At 33.3% G+C, this 16212-nt stretch overlaps 1 protein-coding gene across 26 annotated transcripts in view; it reads right to left on the reverse strand.

Moving 5' to 3' along the window:
• Positions 1–16212, reverse strand: part of cep170aa (centrosomal protein 170Aa) — a 91598-nt gene that overhangs the window by 44124 nt on the left and 31262 nt on the right. For 23 of the 26 annotated variants that reach the window (XR_015505754.1, XM_087279040.1, XM_087279038.1 and 20 more), the window contains exons 3-7: positions 15262–15351; positions 12204–12282; positions 10900–10958; positions 9371–9542; positions 2884–3024 (exon numbers count right to left, since the gene is read on the reverse strand). Coding sequence is in view for 25 of the 26 variants with exons in the window: in XM_087279040.1 (XP_087135166.1) it covers positions 2884–3024; positions 9371–9542; positions 10900–10958; positions 12204–12282; positions 15262–15351 (541 nt within the window). In the remaining variant the exon portion in view is untranslated. Of the gene's footprint in view, positions 1–2883; positions 3025–9370; positions 9543–10899; positions 10959–12200; positions 12283–15261; positions 15352–16212 lie in introns of all 26 variants that reach the window. The other 3 variants (XM_087279039.1, XM_087279037.1, XM_087279032.1) reach the window with 1 other exon arrangement.

The raw sequence follows: 16212 nt of genomic DNA on the forward strand, positions 1-16212 counted from the left end.
GATAGAGGGCAGGAAGGGATTTTTCTACATAGGAATCGCAATCAGAATATTAAAATGATTTTTGTTTCATGTTGTTTATAATTGATTTAATCAGCCAAAATAAGAATTTCAGAACAGCTTTTATAGACTTCCAAAAGTTTTTGCTCAAAAAGGGGAACAGTTTAAGAAACTTGCTGAAAATCTAAAGAAAACGGGGCATGTATTAAACATTTTTTCATGTATCCATGTGTACAAACTTTTTTTGAACGTGATAATTTGTTTGACAGCACCAATATAGATTATATACAGGCCTAGCTATGTGTATAAATGTGTTATATAAAAATCAGATACAAACACCACCACACTTATACAAAATCCAGGAGAATATAAATAACATGCCATGTAATTGCTGTAATGAAATCTCCGTCTTGTATTTGCAATAATCTAAGCCGTTACTGGCATTTCGGCATAATAAACAAACGTGTATAATAATAAACTGTAACGTACAAACTGAGAAGCGAATCACATCGGTGTATGTTTGTTGATGGTAAGTTCATTATTATTATTATTAATAAATATTATTGTGGAGCACTTTTTACCCCTTACAAAAATAAATAAATAATATTGTAGACTATGCGTCAATGCTTTTATATACTTTCATATATTATTTTGTGATGTCTGGAAGATATCCGCATCGGGGAAAAACTATAGTCATGTATATTAAACATGTTTTTGAACCACATAGTAAAGTGTATAATGTGTATAACTCTTTGTTATAGAATATTGTAGTATAGTAAACTGATAAATTGTAACAAATACTGTAACGTTAGTGTAAAGTGTGGTGCATCGTGATGATAATTATAGGATAGAAAACGGAAGCCTATAGAATAATTTGTTTATGACTACAGTGGCGTCGTACCACAGCAACAATATAATTACTACGACAGTTTAATTTAAGTAATTATCAAGTAGTTATCTATAGTATGCTTCCAAACACTATAGTATTTTTTTTCATGTAACGTAATAGCTTGTTTAGTATATACGATGACAGGCAAATATATTTTAGTTCAGTAGAAAACTCGTCTCTCTTCTTGATGTGAGGATCATGCCCAAAATGAGGTTATTTTCTATTGATATCTCCTTTGAAATATGGTATAAATCGCAAAAATATGTTTTTCTTCTGTCTCCCATTTATTTTTTAACTTCCTGCCCTCCATCTGAACTTCGCGTGTCACCAAAACTGCGTGATTGTAAACAACCTATACTTTTTCAGTATGGATGAGTAAAGAGATTTGTATTAAAATTTGTTTTATGCATAATGTTTTTTCTCTTTGTATGTAATGGATCCTCAAAATACGCAGTTTTCATCATTTATAAAAAAGAAATGTTTCTGCAGGATTAAATGATTAAATTAAAATTAGGATCATGTGGCAGGAAGTCTGGAGTATAGCTGCTGAAAATGTCATGGGAGGAATAAATTACATTTTAAAATGAAGTAGAATAGAAAAAAGGTCATTTAAATTTTGATATTTTATAATACATTTAGATTAAACAAATAAAGCCTCTGTCTTTTGAAAATATTGAAAAAAACAAAAAGCTTAACTTTTAAAAGGTAGAAATGGTAAACATTGAACTTTAAAGTAAAAATTGCTTAGCCATTTTAAGTTACATTTGATAAAATTACAACATCATGAAAACAAGATACTAGATTTTAAATAGATTTGAACTTTTTGTATAAACAGTGTGGGCTCTATTTTGACGATCCATGCACAAAGTGCAAAGCCCAGGGCGCAAAAGCATTAAGGGCGTGTCAGAATCCACTTTTACTATTTTAAGGACAGAAAAATCCACTTTGCGCCGTGGTGCATGGTCTAACAGGGTTGAGCTAATTCTCTTAATGAGTTATAGGTGTGTTTTGAGAATAAACCAATCAGAGTCTCATCTCCCATTCCCTTTAAGAGACAGTAGTGTCGTGCCATGGCGCATTTGCTATTTACATGACGAAATTTGTAAGTGGAAAAACTGAGCGTTTCACTAGTGAGAAAACAGTTAAACAGAGCATCTGCAGCGCGAGAATGAGAGATGAGCCTCCTTTTAATTTACTTTCGCTTTCACTCTCATGGATAGTGAAACTTCTTGTACGAACAGACATTCATTAGCCTACATAATGAATAATTAATTTTGTTTGTTAAGATTTGTTTCAAAACTATTTCTAAATTCAGCTCTAATTTCCAGCAAACGAATAAATAAACAATAATAACAAAGTGTGTTAAAAAAAAACTGAGTTATATCCAAATACACATGCTGTGCCCCATATGGTCTAAAACCTGACAGGTGGACAAATCTAATCTTGTTTTTGATAAAACAAATATAAATATGCATATAATAAATAATACTGCTAATAATAATAACTTTATACAAAAGCAAATTGTTATGAATCAACTAAAAAAGCCCCCGAGATGAAGAAGGCATGAAAGTATGGTGTTTATATTTAAGTGGGCTAGAAAAAAATATGTTTTGTAATATTTTAATCCTTTATATTTATATCCTGTCCTATCCATATTATATCCTTTATATATCCTTAATATTTTAATTATTTTTCATATGTAAAGATATTTGCGTATTGCTCTACATCTTGTGTGTATTAAGCAGTGTGTAAGCGAGGCGCACAACTAACGTGCTCTGCGCTGGACTTTAGACTGGCTTTATTTTGGTATATTGAAAAATCTATTATAGTTTCATAGAATGCCTATGGGCGCACACATGAGCGCAAATGCATTTGCTATTTAAACAGCGTGGTGCAAAATGTCAAAACGACTCTTGCGCCAAGCTGAAACTAGCAAACAACTGCGCCGGGTGTATGATAGGGCCTTGACTGTTTAAAAGGATTCTAGGATGTCTTACCAGCTCCGCTGTTCTCCTGCTTCTTCCCAGATGGTTTATTGTCCTGTTTGAAGGAGTTCTCATCATCTGCATCCCCGTCGCCCCACCAGGAGGGCTGTCCATACAGTGGGGTCCCTCTATGCAAGGCAGCTAAATCACCTGCTGTAAAAAATATATATATAAAAATCAAAGACTTGCTTTGCACTTCACAAACGCTAATGTATACAGATTACACAGTGCTCAATTGTTAAATATACATTTTATGAACGACTTTGCTTTTGCGTTCAAGTGTACTTTTACAAAGGAACATAGAACAGCAAAAATGAGTAAATTAACACAGTTTTTGTTTTGGGGGTGAAATATCTTGTTCAAGGCGGCTATTTGTAAGATCTTTTATGCATTTCTCACAGTTTAATTGTCATTGTGTGGAGCTTGTAAAACAGGATATATTCAGGAATCCTAAAGTTGAATTTACTACTTTTTTTACTACCAAAATACTTCTCTGTTATTCCCCATGACTGGCTTAAGCCAATCTTTAAACTACGTATCGTTAAGCTAAGTCTGCAAAAATGTACCTTTCCCCATAGCTTCTATGAAGCCAAGCGGCAGCTAGTAGCTAATATAGTAGCTCAAACATCAAACAGACATTAGATCGGATCAACTGAGGGCGGAAAATGCCACCAGAACCACTAGATAGGCTATCAACTCTAATTCAGGTCCAGTTAATGCATTTATTGTGTATGTTTTTTAGTTATTAACATACATAAACCTGAATATTTAGAACAAATGAGAAACTCATGATATATTGAGGTGGAGATAAAAATTCTACTTCCACGTCAAATTTCGTTTGTTACTTTTCCCTACCATTCAAAGACCCTAATTTGGGCCTTTTTTGTTACGTTTTACTACATTTTCATACCGCACAGACACCCTGTAAAAATATAAAACTGAGAGCTTCCTTGACTTCCTAGGTTACCTAAAAGCTCTTTCATTCTAAACGCATATTTGTTTCTAAAAACTTAAGAGGCAATGGTCAGAATGGTTTGAAAAAAAAGCACAGCATATGGCTGCCTCGCCTCCAAGCTCTTCTGATTGGTTCCACTGCTCTGGAACTGACAGTGATGAGCTGCAGTGTGTGTGAAAGTTGAAGATTTCTTAACTTAATACAGCATTTAAAAAGCATTCAAAATATGTGAGACCAGACCACTGATCATTCTATATACATTAGTTTGCGAGATGCAAGGGATCACATACGTCCGTCAAGCGTGTGTTTACATAGTAAAACAATAGAAAAGAAGTGCGTTGGACATTTAATGTTAGAGACTTAAAATGTTTTTACCTCGCACATCAAAAGAACGAGAGCCTCAATTACTTTTTATGACACATGAAACATACGAGGATATTGTTTAAGATAATCCTAAAAGAGCAATTCTGAACAATAATGAGGATATAATTCTAAATAATCACTAACTATAATCACACAAAGACAGACCTACATAGTTTACAGTCTTAAATATAATATAATATAATATAATATAATATAATATAATATAATATAATATAATATAAAATAATATAATATAATATAATATAATATAAAAAAATATAATATAATATAATATAGTATAATATAATATAATATAATATAAAATAATATAATATAATATAATATAATATAATATAATATAATATAATATAATATAATATAGTATAATATAATATAATATAATATAATATAATATAATATAAAATAATATAATATAATATAATATAAAAAATATAATATAATATAATATAGTATAATATAATATAATATAATATAATATAATATAAAATAATATAATATAATATAATATAATATAAAATAATATAATATAATATAATATAATATAATATAATATAGTATAATATAATATAATATAATATAATATAAAATAATATAATATAATATAAAATAGTAAAATATAATATAATATAATATAAAATAATATAATATAATATAATATAATATAATATAATATAATATAATATAATATAATATAATATAATATAAAATAAAATACTATAATATAATATAATATAAAATAATATAATATAATATAATATAATATAAAAAATATAATATAATATAATATAATATAATGTAATATAATATAATATAATATAATATAATATAATGTAATATAATATAATATAATATAATATAATATAATATAATATAATATAATATAATATAATATAATATAATATAATATAATATGTGACGCAGTGGCAGTAGGTAGTTTTGTCGCCTCACAGCAAGAAGGTCGCTGGTTCGAGCCTCGGCTGGGTCAGTTGGCGTTTCTGAGTGGAGTTTGCATGTACTCCATGCGTTCGCGTGGGTTTCCTCCGGGTGCTCCGATTTCCCCTTGAGTCCAAAGACATGCGGTACAGGTGAATTGGGTAGGCTAAATTGTCCGTAGTGTATGAGTGTGAATGAGCGTGTGTGGATGTTTCCCAGAGATGGGTTGTGGCTGGAAGGGCATCCGCTGAGTAAATTGTGCTGGAAAAGTTGGCGGTTCATTCCGCTGTGGCAACCCCGGATTAATAAAGAGACTAAGCTGAAAAGAAAATGAATGAATGAATAATAACAGTGTCATTCTAATGGCCTTATCTGTCAACCTGATTCTGGCGAATTTTAGAAAAATCCAGAAATATTCGACTATGATCACATGTTTTTTCTGTTCATAATGTTCATTCAGTGTTGTAGGGTGTTTGATTCTCTACAGAAATCATCAGTTTCTCCATGTGCTGCTCACAGATGCATCATGTAACTTTAACAGCCGGGAGCCAGAGGAATTTTGGACAAGCCTGACAATTAGCAGGATGAAATAACCAGGTGGCAATGAGATAAGAATGTGTGTTAAATGCCACCCGCCCTTGACACGCTGATGGCTGGAAAACAGAGGCATGGGCGTATAGGGCTGATCCCTTCCCTGTTATTAAATACCCAGCACTTCACGACAGGGCCGAACCATAGTTGTAATTATACAGAGTAACACACATGAACTAAATATGAGTTTAGAAGGGTTTCAGTCTCAAGTGCTGCTATAAACACAGGAAAGCTGTGGTTTACAGGGATTTTTGAACAGCTAATAAGGGGTGATTATAGATATAAAGTTGCTTATAACAACTTTTAGCTGGCAAAAACAAATGCACAGCAATATAACACATTATAACTGATGTAATAAGGCCACAGTTGGATTCTGAGTAGAAACTATATTCATTTGAATATATATATATTTATATAAATATTTTTTACAATAACTGATTAAAAACAGGCCTATTTATTGAAAAGTGCACTAATTACATTATTCAAATTGTATTTCAACAATGGCTGTGGGGTAGCTCAATGGTTAGCACTGTCGCCTCACAGCAAGAAGGTCGCTGGTTCGAGCTTTGGCTGGTTCAGTTGGCATTTATGCGTGGGTTTCCCCCACAGTCCAAAGACATGTGGTATACGTGTATTGAATAAGCTTAATTGGCCATAGTGTTTGAGTGTGAATTTGAGAGTGTATGGATGTTTCCCAGAACTCGGTTGCGGCTGGAAGGGCATCCACTGTGTAAAACATATGCTGGATAAGTTGGCGGTTCATCCCGCTGTAGCGGCTTTTGATAAATAAAAGGACTAAGCCAAAGGAAAATGAATGAATGATTATTTAAATGACTTTTCTAATTACTATGTCTGAAGTTATTTAATTACTCAACAAGACATACACATTATTTCTACGCTACTTAAAATCAGACTCTTAAATAAAACTCTTTATAATTTAAAAAAAAAATATTGGTTTCCTATTAACAAACATGCACAAATGTTAAATATCATATGTATCACATCAATCGTTACAATACAATGATACTGTATTTCAGGGCTATTCAATTAGTTTGTCATGGGGCCGGTTCATGAAAAGCCGGAAAAGACGTGATATGGGAACGGCCGCTGCTATAGTTAATCCTGTGTGCATGCGTATTACCCTCGGTGTACTTCCAACTTAAAACTAGCACACAGGAAACTTGGCATTTTGCAGCGGTTTCGTTTCGTTCAGTGCAACAGAAATGCTTAGAGAATACTTTACGATTAATAAACTGTGACGAATTAAAGCACAGTTAATAGTGAAATCGGGCCGCCAATTGAATAGCCCTACTGTATTTCAACTAAATTCTGACTTATTTCACACTTCGCTAGCAGTTTGATTCATTTTAAATCGAAGGTAATTTGATTAAAGTTTGATTTAGCCAATCATAACATTGATATTCTATGCCCCGGTGTTCTTCTTTTTTTTACATTACAAATGTATTTACTTTTACTCCTAAATAATTCATAGTAGGGCTGGGCGATTAATCGAAAAGTAATTGAAATTGACATTTAGATCGATATAATCGATCTAATTTTTCTAGATCAAGTTTTTCAATAACTTTCACTACCGCGTGTGGAGTCACATGACCCTGCTCTGTTTATACTTCTGCATCGAGCACAGCGTATGATGTGGTGCAGCCTTCACGCAGTCGTACACCCCTCACCGTGACTGATGACCACGCTGACCTCTCAAAAAAGGTAACTACATGTCGCGACAACACATAGTGCAAGCTTTGTGATTGGTCAGCATGGTAGCATTGGCAAGTGTGGGCGGCGAGGAGAGTAATAAATATATAAATAAAAATAAATAAAAGAATGGTCCCACTTTATATTAGGTGGCCTTAACTAATATGTACTTACACAGGAATTAATAGTTTGTTACAATGTACTTATTGTGTACATACATGTATTTACTGTGTACTTATGCTTGATTAAATACATGTATGTAATTACATCTGTAATTAACTTTTGTAGTTACATTTGTAAATACACTGTTGACCATCCCTTACACTTTAACCCACCCTTAATCCTACCCATACCACCAAACCTGTCCATAACCCAACCCCTATCCCAACTCAAAAGCACCACAAGTATTCTCAAATATATTATAAACACAGTAAGTACATTGTATTTATTTTTTGATGCAAGTACATAGTAGTTAAGGACACTTAATATAAAGTGGGACCAAAAGAATTAATTAATCATAATCAAGTTAAAATGTTCAATTAATTAAGATTTTTATTTTAGGCCAGATCCCCCAGCCCTAATTTATTGTCATAATAAAGAAAGTAAATGCATTTTTATGGTACTGTATCAGTTTTTCAAAACTAACAACAACAACAACTGACAGCAACAGCAATAGTATTTGTTAGTGTTTCTTCTTAAGCAGATTACGATACTACAATATTTAATGGATTATGTGACACTGGAAACTAAACATGCTTAAAATTATCAATGAACTACAAGAATTTATTTCACTTCTAAATGTATTTCATAATTTGGTGACGCAGTGGCGCAGTGGGTAGCACGTTCGACTCACAGCAAGAAGGTTGCTGGTTTAAGCCTCGGCTGGATCAGTTGGCATTTCTCTTTGGAGTTTGTTTGTTCTCCCCCTGTTCGCGTGGGGTGTGCTCCTGTTTCCCCCACAAGTCCAAAGACATGCGCTATAGGTGAATTGGGTATTCTAACATTGACCGTAGGGTATAAGTGTGTGAATGAGTGTGTGCATTGGGTTTTGGCTGGAAGGGCACGCGCTGCGTAAAACATGCTGGATAAGTTGGCGGTTCATTCCGCAGTGGCGACCCCAGATTAATAAAGGGACTAAGCCAGAAAGAAAATGAATGAATGAATGAATGAATGAAGGAATGTATTTAATAATGTACGTTGCTTAAGATTGCAATAACATTTCACATATTCACAGTTTTTACTGTATTTCCTATTAAATAAACGCAGCTTTTGTGAGCAGATTACAAAAAGGCTTATTACAAAATATTTTTAAAAACCAAACTGACTCTAAACTATTGACTGGCATCTCATGTTCACTTTGTAAGTTTGCAAATAAATGCATGTATTTTTATGCTTTAAAAGACGAGTTAAAAGACTCTAGAAAAGAGTTAGAAGAATTACAAACGTACATGCAGCACCTTTAAGCTGAGCTATTTCAGATCCACTCAATTAAATGGAATTCCCTTACATACATTTTCCATTTGTGTTTTTTTTTTTTTCTCAATAATAAGAAAAGAATGAGAGGCAATCCTCTCTTATGCCAGGCTTTTACAATTGTCATGTCTCTGTCACATGTTGCAATGATGTGTGCAGTGCTAATGGATTTTCTGACACCGGCCTGGTGTTTGACCATCAGATGAGATAATAGAAGGTCATTTACACCTACTACTAGTCCGTGCTTTATTAAAAATACACTGTGATCATTTGAGTCACCTCGCTCAGCTACAAAAGAGACAATGGATGAGTCAAAAGGGGCACAGACTTGGCTTGTCCAGTATTACTCATTTACACATCATCCTTGTTTGCAATCACCGACAAAGTGTTTTGAAAGAGTCAACCATTAATATAATTATCTTACACCCTGACATCATCATACGGTTTCTTTACCTGGCATCTTGTCGTCTCCTTTGTTAGGCTCCGCAGGTTTGACTGCTGCTTCAGCTATGGGCTCCGCAGCTTTGCTCAATTTGGCTTTGCCTGGGGAAGACTTGGGGGATTTTAAGGGCTCCGCGCAGGTGGGCTTCTTGCCCAGTTGAAGTTGGCTAGTGAACTTCTCATGCTGACAGAAAGGAGGGAGAAGAATACAGTGAGTGCCAGAAAACTGTCATCTAACATAGCCTTGGGAAGACAAATAAACTGCAGCAAGCGTAGTTCTTGTAATACAAGGGCTAAAGTGTTTCTAAACTGATGAACTTGGATATTGTTAAAAGCATAGTTTATCCCAAAACAATCATCGTTTACTCTGTTGTTCCAAAACGGTTTGAGTTTCATTATTCTGTGAACATAAGAGAAGATCATTTAAAGCAGTGTTTCTAAACTGGTGGGTCGCGGGAATATTTTCAGTGGGTCGCGGAGTGTGTGATAAAAAAAAAACATAACAACAAAAGTTACATTTTTAAATAATTTTGCTTTTATCTGACTTTTATTTTGAAATGCAGATGTGACAACCGTACCGCTTGACATGTGAAATTTCATTTAATTATAGCAAAAAATATCATAGCGCAAGTACGACCTCGAATATGTAAAGTATGGATTTACATATATTGACGTCAAAAAAGGCTTATAACCTCAGTGTGTCATATGTAGTGAGGTGCCCTCACAAGAGAGCATGAAACCTTCTAAATTAAACCGACATTTAGAAACCAAACATCCCAGTTGCAAGGACAAACCTGTGGACTATTTTCAAAGAAGACTCTAGGAGCTGAGGGCATCACAAAAGTGCCTAACATCTTCATGTCCAAAACAAGTACAGGCACACCACGCATCATACTGTGTAGCTCACTGTTTAGCAAAGGCCAAGAAAGCCCACACAAAAGCAGAAGAGCAAATAACTGATGATTATTATAAATATGGTTATGAATATTTTAATCATTTTACTTTAATTTGCTGGTTTGTTCTGTTCAACCAGATCCGTGTTACTGTTTTAATAACAGTTTAGTTTAGTTAAAGGTAACTAAACCTTTTCTTACCATAACCACTGTTTACAGTATTTGACATTTTTACCCTGTAATTTTACTATAATTTGATAAATTTTGATTTATCGGTCACTACTTATGTATGTTAAAAAATAAATAGTTCCTAAAAATTTGGGTCGCAGCATGATGACCATGTAAAAATGCAGGTCCCATGGCCAAACCAGTTGAGAACCACTGATTTTAAGAATATTGGTAACCAAATATTGATGTGACTGACTTCTAAAACAGCAAATATAAATACTATGAAAGTCAGTGGCTGAGGTCAGCTATTTGGTTTCCAACCATCTTCAAAAAAACATCTCCTTTTGCATTAAGCAGAAGATAGGATCTTAAAAGGGTTTGGAAGAAGTGAAGAGTGAGTAAACAATGTCAAAGTTTTCCATTTTGTGCAAACTATTCTTTACCATATAAACTGCTTGTGAGATGTAGTGCTTGTTTTACCTTCAGAGCCTCTTCTGGCACGTGCAGCTCTCCTCGCACCACACAGAACAAGTTGGTATGTGAGTCAGGTTAAGGAAACAGAAGTAGATGAAGCACACTTGATGTCTATACACATACACACAAAGAACTTAAAAATGTACTTTCTACTTTGTATTAGCTAGAGATGCCGCAAAACCTGATATAACATTGAACCGTTTGGTATTACCTTGCAGTTCAATAGCTATATGGATATTGTGGTTTTGCATTTTGCATTTACTTTACCTTTAGCTATTCTCTGACCTGTCTCTGTGCATGTTATAATGTATGTCCATGTGCTAAAACAAGGCTCCTCGCGAGTAAATATCCCATTAGTGAGCACTAAAATATGAGACGCTTTCACATCAAAATGAAACTAACATGTGCTGCATGTCAAATGGGTTTAGAAGCCCACAGAAAGAACTTAATTTATTTGATTTTATTTTTCAGTTCATGTAACTGAATACTACTACATGAAAAACCTGAAAAGCACAGTTTATTTTAATAGTATCTTTGCTATATTGTGTTAAATGTGTATTGTTTTTTTGCTTGTAAAGTTTTATTTTTATTTGACAGGGCTTTTTTGATGATTATCATATGCTGAACCGTACCAAACCCTGAATAGAATCTCGAGAACCTTAATATTGTTGCATTGCATTTAAATGTGTTTAGATTTTGGTCATTAGGCAAAGAGTTGGATAGACGTTCAGAACATACATTTCGTATTCGATGTTTGCCGTAATCTGAAAAATGAAGAGAGGAAGGGACATAGAGTAGCACCTCTGCTTTAAAAAACAGCCAACAGCATTTTGTTTTGATCACAGCTCTGACAGTGAGAGTGGTTGAGATCAAGCGCATCAAATGAAAAGTAAATGAGAAGCGTCTTTAAGGGTTTGGGACATGTCAGATGCTAGAGAGCATTTGATTGGTCAAGATTTGGTGGGAAACTGCAGTATAAGGTGATGTGGAAAAAATCTTTAATCGATTAAGGCAGAAGTGACAAACTGCAAGCTTTGGATGTTTATATTGATTTTATATTTTCTAAACGCAAATTTTGTCACCAGTTTGGAGCACACAAGATTACAGATTTTCTTAAAAGTAACAAACTGAAACTAACATCTAAACAGTTTTATTTTAATTCATGAAACCTTTAAAGGGACCCTATAAACCTCTAGGCCAACTTCTTGCTCTTTGAACATACAAACCTTCAAGGTAAGAGTGGATAAGCTAACTCAATCCCCATAAATCACATACAGATAATATCCGATGCTCAGTGCTTTAAAGGATATCATATCCAAACCTTAGTTTGTCATCAATCTTTAAAGTGATGTACATCTGCTCCTGGATTCTGACATCATTCACAAATGTCTGGAAAAAAAAGACAAATAAAATTCACTTTTAATGATGGCCAGACTTACACTGGTTTACACTGTAAAAAAAAGTTGCCTCAACTTAAAAAATTTAAGACAAGCAGCTTCAGGACATTTTTATGTTTACTGAACTTAAATCGAGTCAAGTGTAGTATTTGGGTTGAATGGTCAACTTTTGTTTTTACACACAAATTAATGAATGGTTGTGTTTTGCACCAACAGAACCTTTAAAGAATGAACTTGATTTGAATTTGTATTGATATATTTCCTATATTGAAAAGTAGGAAATATTAAAAAATATTAGGACAGAAAATATTAAATATATCTTAATTAAAAAAAATATCCAATATGGTTTGATATTTACTAGCCATAAGCTGTTTGTTTTAGAGTATTATCAATAGTATTTGCATTAGGGAGGAATATTTCCATTTAGAGAGAATTTAAATGGACAAAAATGAGCATCTGTATATGTATTTTTTGCAGTTTTGTAAATTTAAAATTTACTAAAAAGCAATTATATCAATGTTAGGAGTCTTTAGTATCTCCAACATTCATCCTTAAACATATTGATAATCTGAAACTTCAAGCAACAAAACAAAGTATTATTTTCTTGGTGGATTTATTACTAGAAAAAAGATTATATTCTTCAAAGATGAATCAAAACAAACCAAAGCAAAGCAAAAAAAAATAGCTTTTTGTTCCAAATAATTAACTGATTAGACTACTAAATCCAATATCCCAAGACTTAATCCCTTACAAATGTAATAATTTTAAACTCCTATCAGATTGTACCTATACACACTCAAAAACTATGTTTACTGTTTGTTTAACAGACTTATATAAAATAAGCTGAAACAACACAATTCCTGTGGTTTTTTTGGGGACAACTTAATTGTTTTAAGTTCAATATAATAAGTTGACTTAATTCCTTCATGTTGTCTAAACACAAATTAATTGTTCGCAACCCAGTATTTTTGACAGTGCATGACGATCACACGCTGTAAAAAAAATGCTGGCTTCCCCACAACCAATTAGTGTTAGGAGGACAAAATGAAGGAATTCATGTAACAAATTCAATTTCGCAGATTTAAGTGGATTGCACATAAAACAATTAAAATGAGGCAAATAACAAGAATTGTGTTATTTCAGCTTGATATAAATAAGTAACTGAAACAAACATCAAACATCATCGTTTTGAGTGCAGTATAAACAATACAGCCAATTAGTCTGCCATTCAATAAGTTTGCAAAACGGCTGCATGTTTGACAAGTTCGACTTCAAAAGTTCTGAGCACAAATGGTTTACAGATCCCTCTAAACATATCAGTGCAGCGAGAGCGAGTTCCCAAAGTCTGAAAACCTTCAGGGTGATTATAACGTGCTAGAAGGTCTGCTTGGTCTCAAATATCAGATGCTTCCTGGCTGCAAAGAGGGGGAGCTAATTGCACTGACAAAGCACTTTCTTAAGCATTCACGTTTAAAATTTCCCTTGAAAAGCTGAATCAACCTCCCCCTTTGTCCTTCCAACAATATCCAGACACCATCCTTAAGATATTTCGCTGGTGTGTGGGGTCAGAATAGGGGAATGGTTTGGTTTTTAACATTAGGCACAAGAAATACGGTAGTTTCCTAGTGTCTGAGCTTGTTTTGTGGAGTTTTGTTGAAAACGATCCCTGATAAACATTAGGAGTGTGAACAGAACTGAAACTGGAGAAAAAAGATGAATAACAAGCTGCACACACTATAATAGTCATTTCCTGGCAAAAGCAGGACAGGAAGAGGAATTCTTAAGAGTGACTCAACAGGAAGAGGTTGTAATTTGTGCAAGCAAGGCCATGAGTTCTGATTTAGTCAGACTTTTTTTGACCTCAAACAGCAGGGAAAAGTCTAACACAAACACATAATATGGACTCAGAAAAAAGCAGCCTACATTTCAGTGCATCTTAAGTATTAGAACTTTACATTTATAAGGAGTTTTACATGTGCAAAGCCGGTCAAAAGTTTGGGACTATTTTTTTTTATGGTTTTTTTTTTTTTTTAAGAAAATGATCCTGTTCATCAAGACGGCGTTTATTAAATGTAAAACAAAATGTTAAATTGTTAAACATTAAAGTTTTAAATAACTGTTTTCTGATTAGTTTCAAATGAAATTATTACTCCAGTCATTATTGCTTTTATTACTATTATCATTAATAATATTAATATTAATAGCAATAATAATTCATTAATATTGGAGTGATTTCTGAAGGATCATGCGACTCTAATGACTGGAGTAATGAAGCAGAAAATTCATCATTAATCACATTGGAATAAATTCTTAAATGAAATGATAAACTACTTTTGAACAGTTATATTATAGTGCAATAACATTTCACAATTTGTACTGTATTTTTGATTAAATAAATGCAGTCTTGGTGAGCAGGAGAAGCTTATTTGAAAACATTTAAAAATCCAATTGACCCCAAATCTTTGACTGGTATGGTATATACAGGTTGTCCGCGGGGTCAATCAATTCAGAGACATTTGAGCCCCTAAAAAAGAAGATATTTTGAAGAAAGCTGAACACCAGTAACCATCGACTTCCATAGTATTGGTTTTTCCTACTATGAAAGTCAATGGTTACCGATTTTCAGCTTTCTTCAAAATATCTTCTTTAGTATTCAACAAATAAACTTAATAAACAGTGAATAAACTTAAGTACTGAAACCACTTAAGAGCGAGTAAACAGTGAGTACATTTTCATTTTTAAGAGAACTATTCCTTAAAGTAATTAAACATTATTAATTTAACTTGAAAAACAAATGAAGCTAACAGTAAAGTGACTGAAAAGTGAAGCGACAATATATAGAAAACCCAATGTACTTTAAACTCTAAAATGTGCTGCTTGGAAAAAAAATAAAAGGCAATTTGCAGCTTTAAAGCCAGCAGGGTTCATTTATCAGGAATGCGGCACCACATTCACTTTTCCTCTTACTCACCCCATTCAGGCTCCCCAGATCCTTGACTTTGTGCTCGTCACTGCTGGACTCATAGTTGATGACAGCGTGCTGCTTGTCTACACTGCGAGACTTCAATCACACACAGATAAAAGCAAGAGTTACGAACCATAGACAGTTTTCGCTGAGCATTATCACTTCATGCGTTTGCTATTTTTAGCAGCTGGTTTACATGCAGCCACTGAAGTATTTTACTTTGAAGCCGGGATAGAATTTGAAGGTGACATATCTTAGATGTGCAGCATACCTAAACTGACTAACATCTGGCTAGAAATGTTTTCTCAGACAAGGATTGAAGATTTGGTTGTGATGTGGTTGAAGTCTACTGACTATTAAGCATAGGAATGTATGAAGTTAATACCAAAGCAGTTTTCAATTGATGCCGCTGTGATTGCAGGACAACTATAAGCGAGGTTTGAGACTCACAATTCTATATTTTTTTCTGAGAAGAGATAAAGAAAAAACTCACAATTTTGGGACAACTGTTATATTTGCTAGAAAAATTAGCATTTGACTTACAAGCATATATTTCTGCTACACTTTAAAAGAAGCTGGGTTCCACGCAGTGATTAATTGGTCACACTTTACAATAAGGTTCATTAGTTAATGTTAATTAATGCATTTACTAACATGAACAAACAGTTAACAATACATCTACTACTGTATTTGTTCAGGTTAGTTAACGTTAGTTAATGAAAATACAGTAGTTCATTGTTAGTTCATGTTAACTCATGGTGTATTAACTAATGTTAACAATGATTCATATGTAATAAATGTTTATATATGATTAATAAATGCTGTAGATGTGTTGTTCATGATTAGTTCATGTTAGTAAATGCATTAACTAATGAACCTTATTGTAAAGTGTTGTAAAGTGTAAATTTGAGCCGGTTTTTGCCAGATCCTGTTCCGGGAAATGTCAGATATTCGTGT

The sequence above is a fragment of the Danio rerio genome, chromosome 13, assembly GCF_052040795.2.
Source record: "Danio rerio strain M-AB ecotype USA chromosome 13, GRCz13ab, whole genome shotgun sequence".
NCBI lineage: Eukaryota > Metazoa > Chordata > Actinopteri > Cypriniformes > Danionidae > Danio > Danio rerio.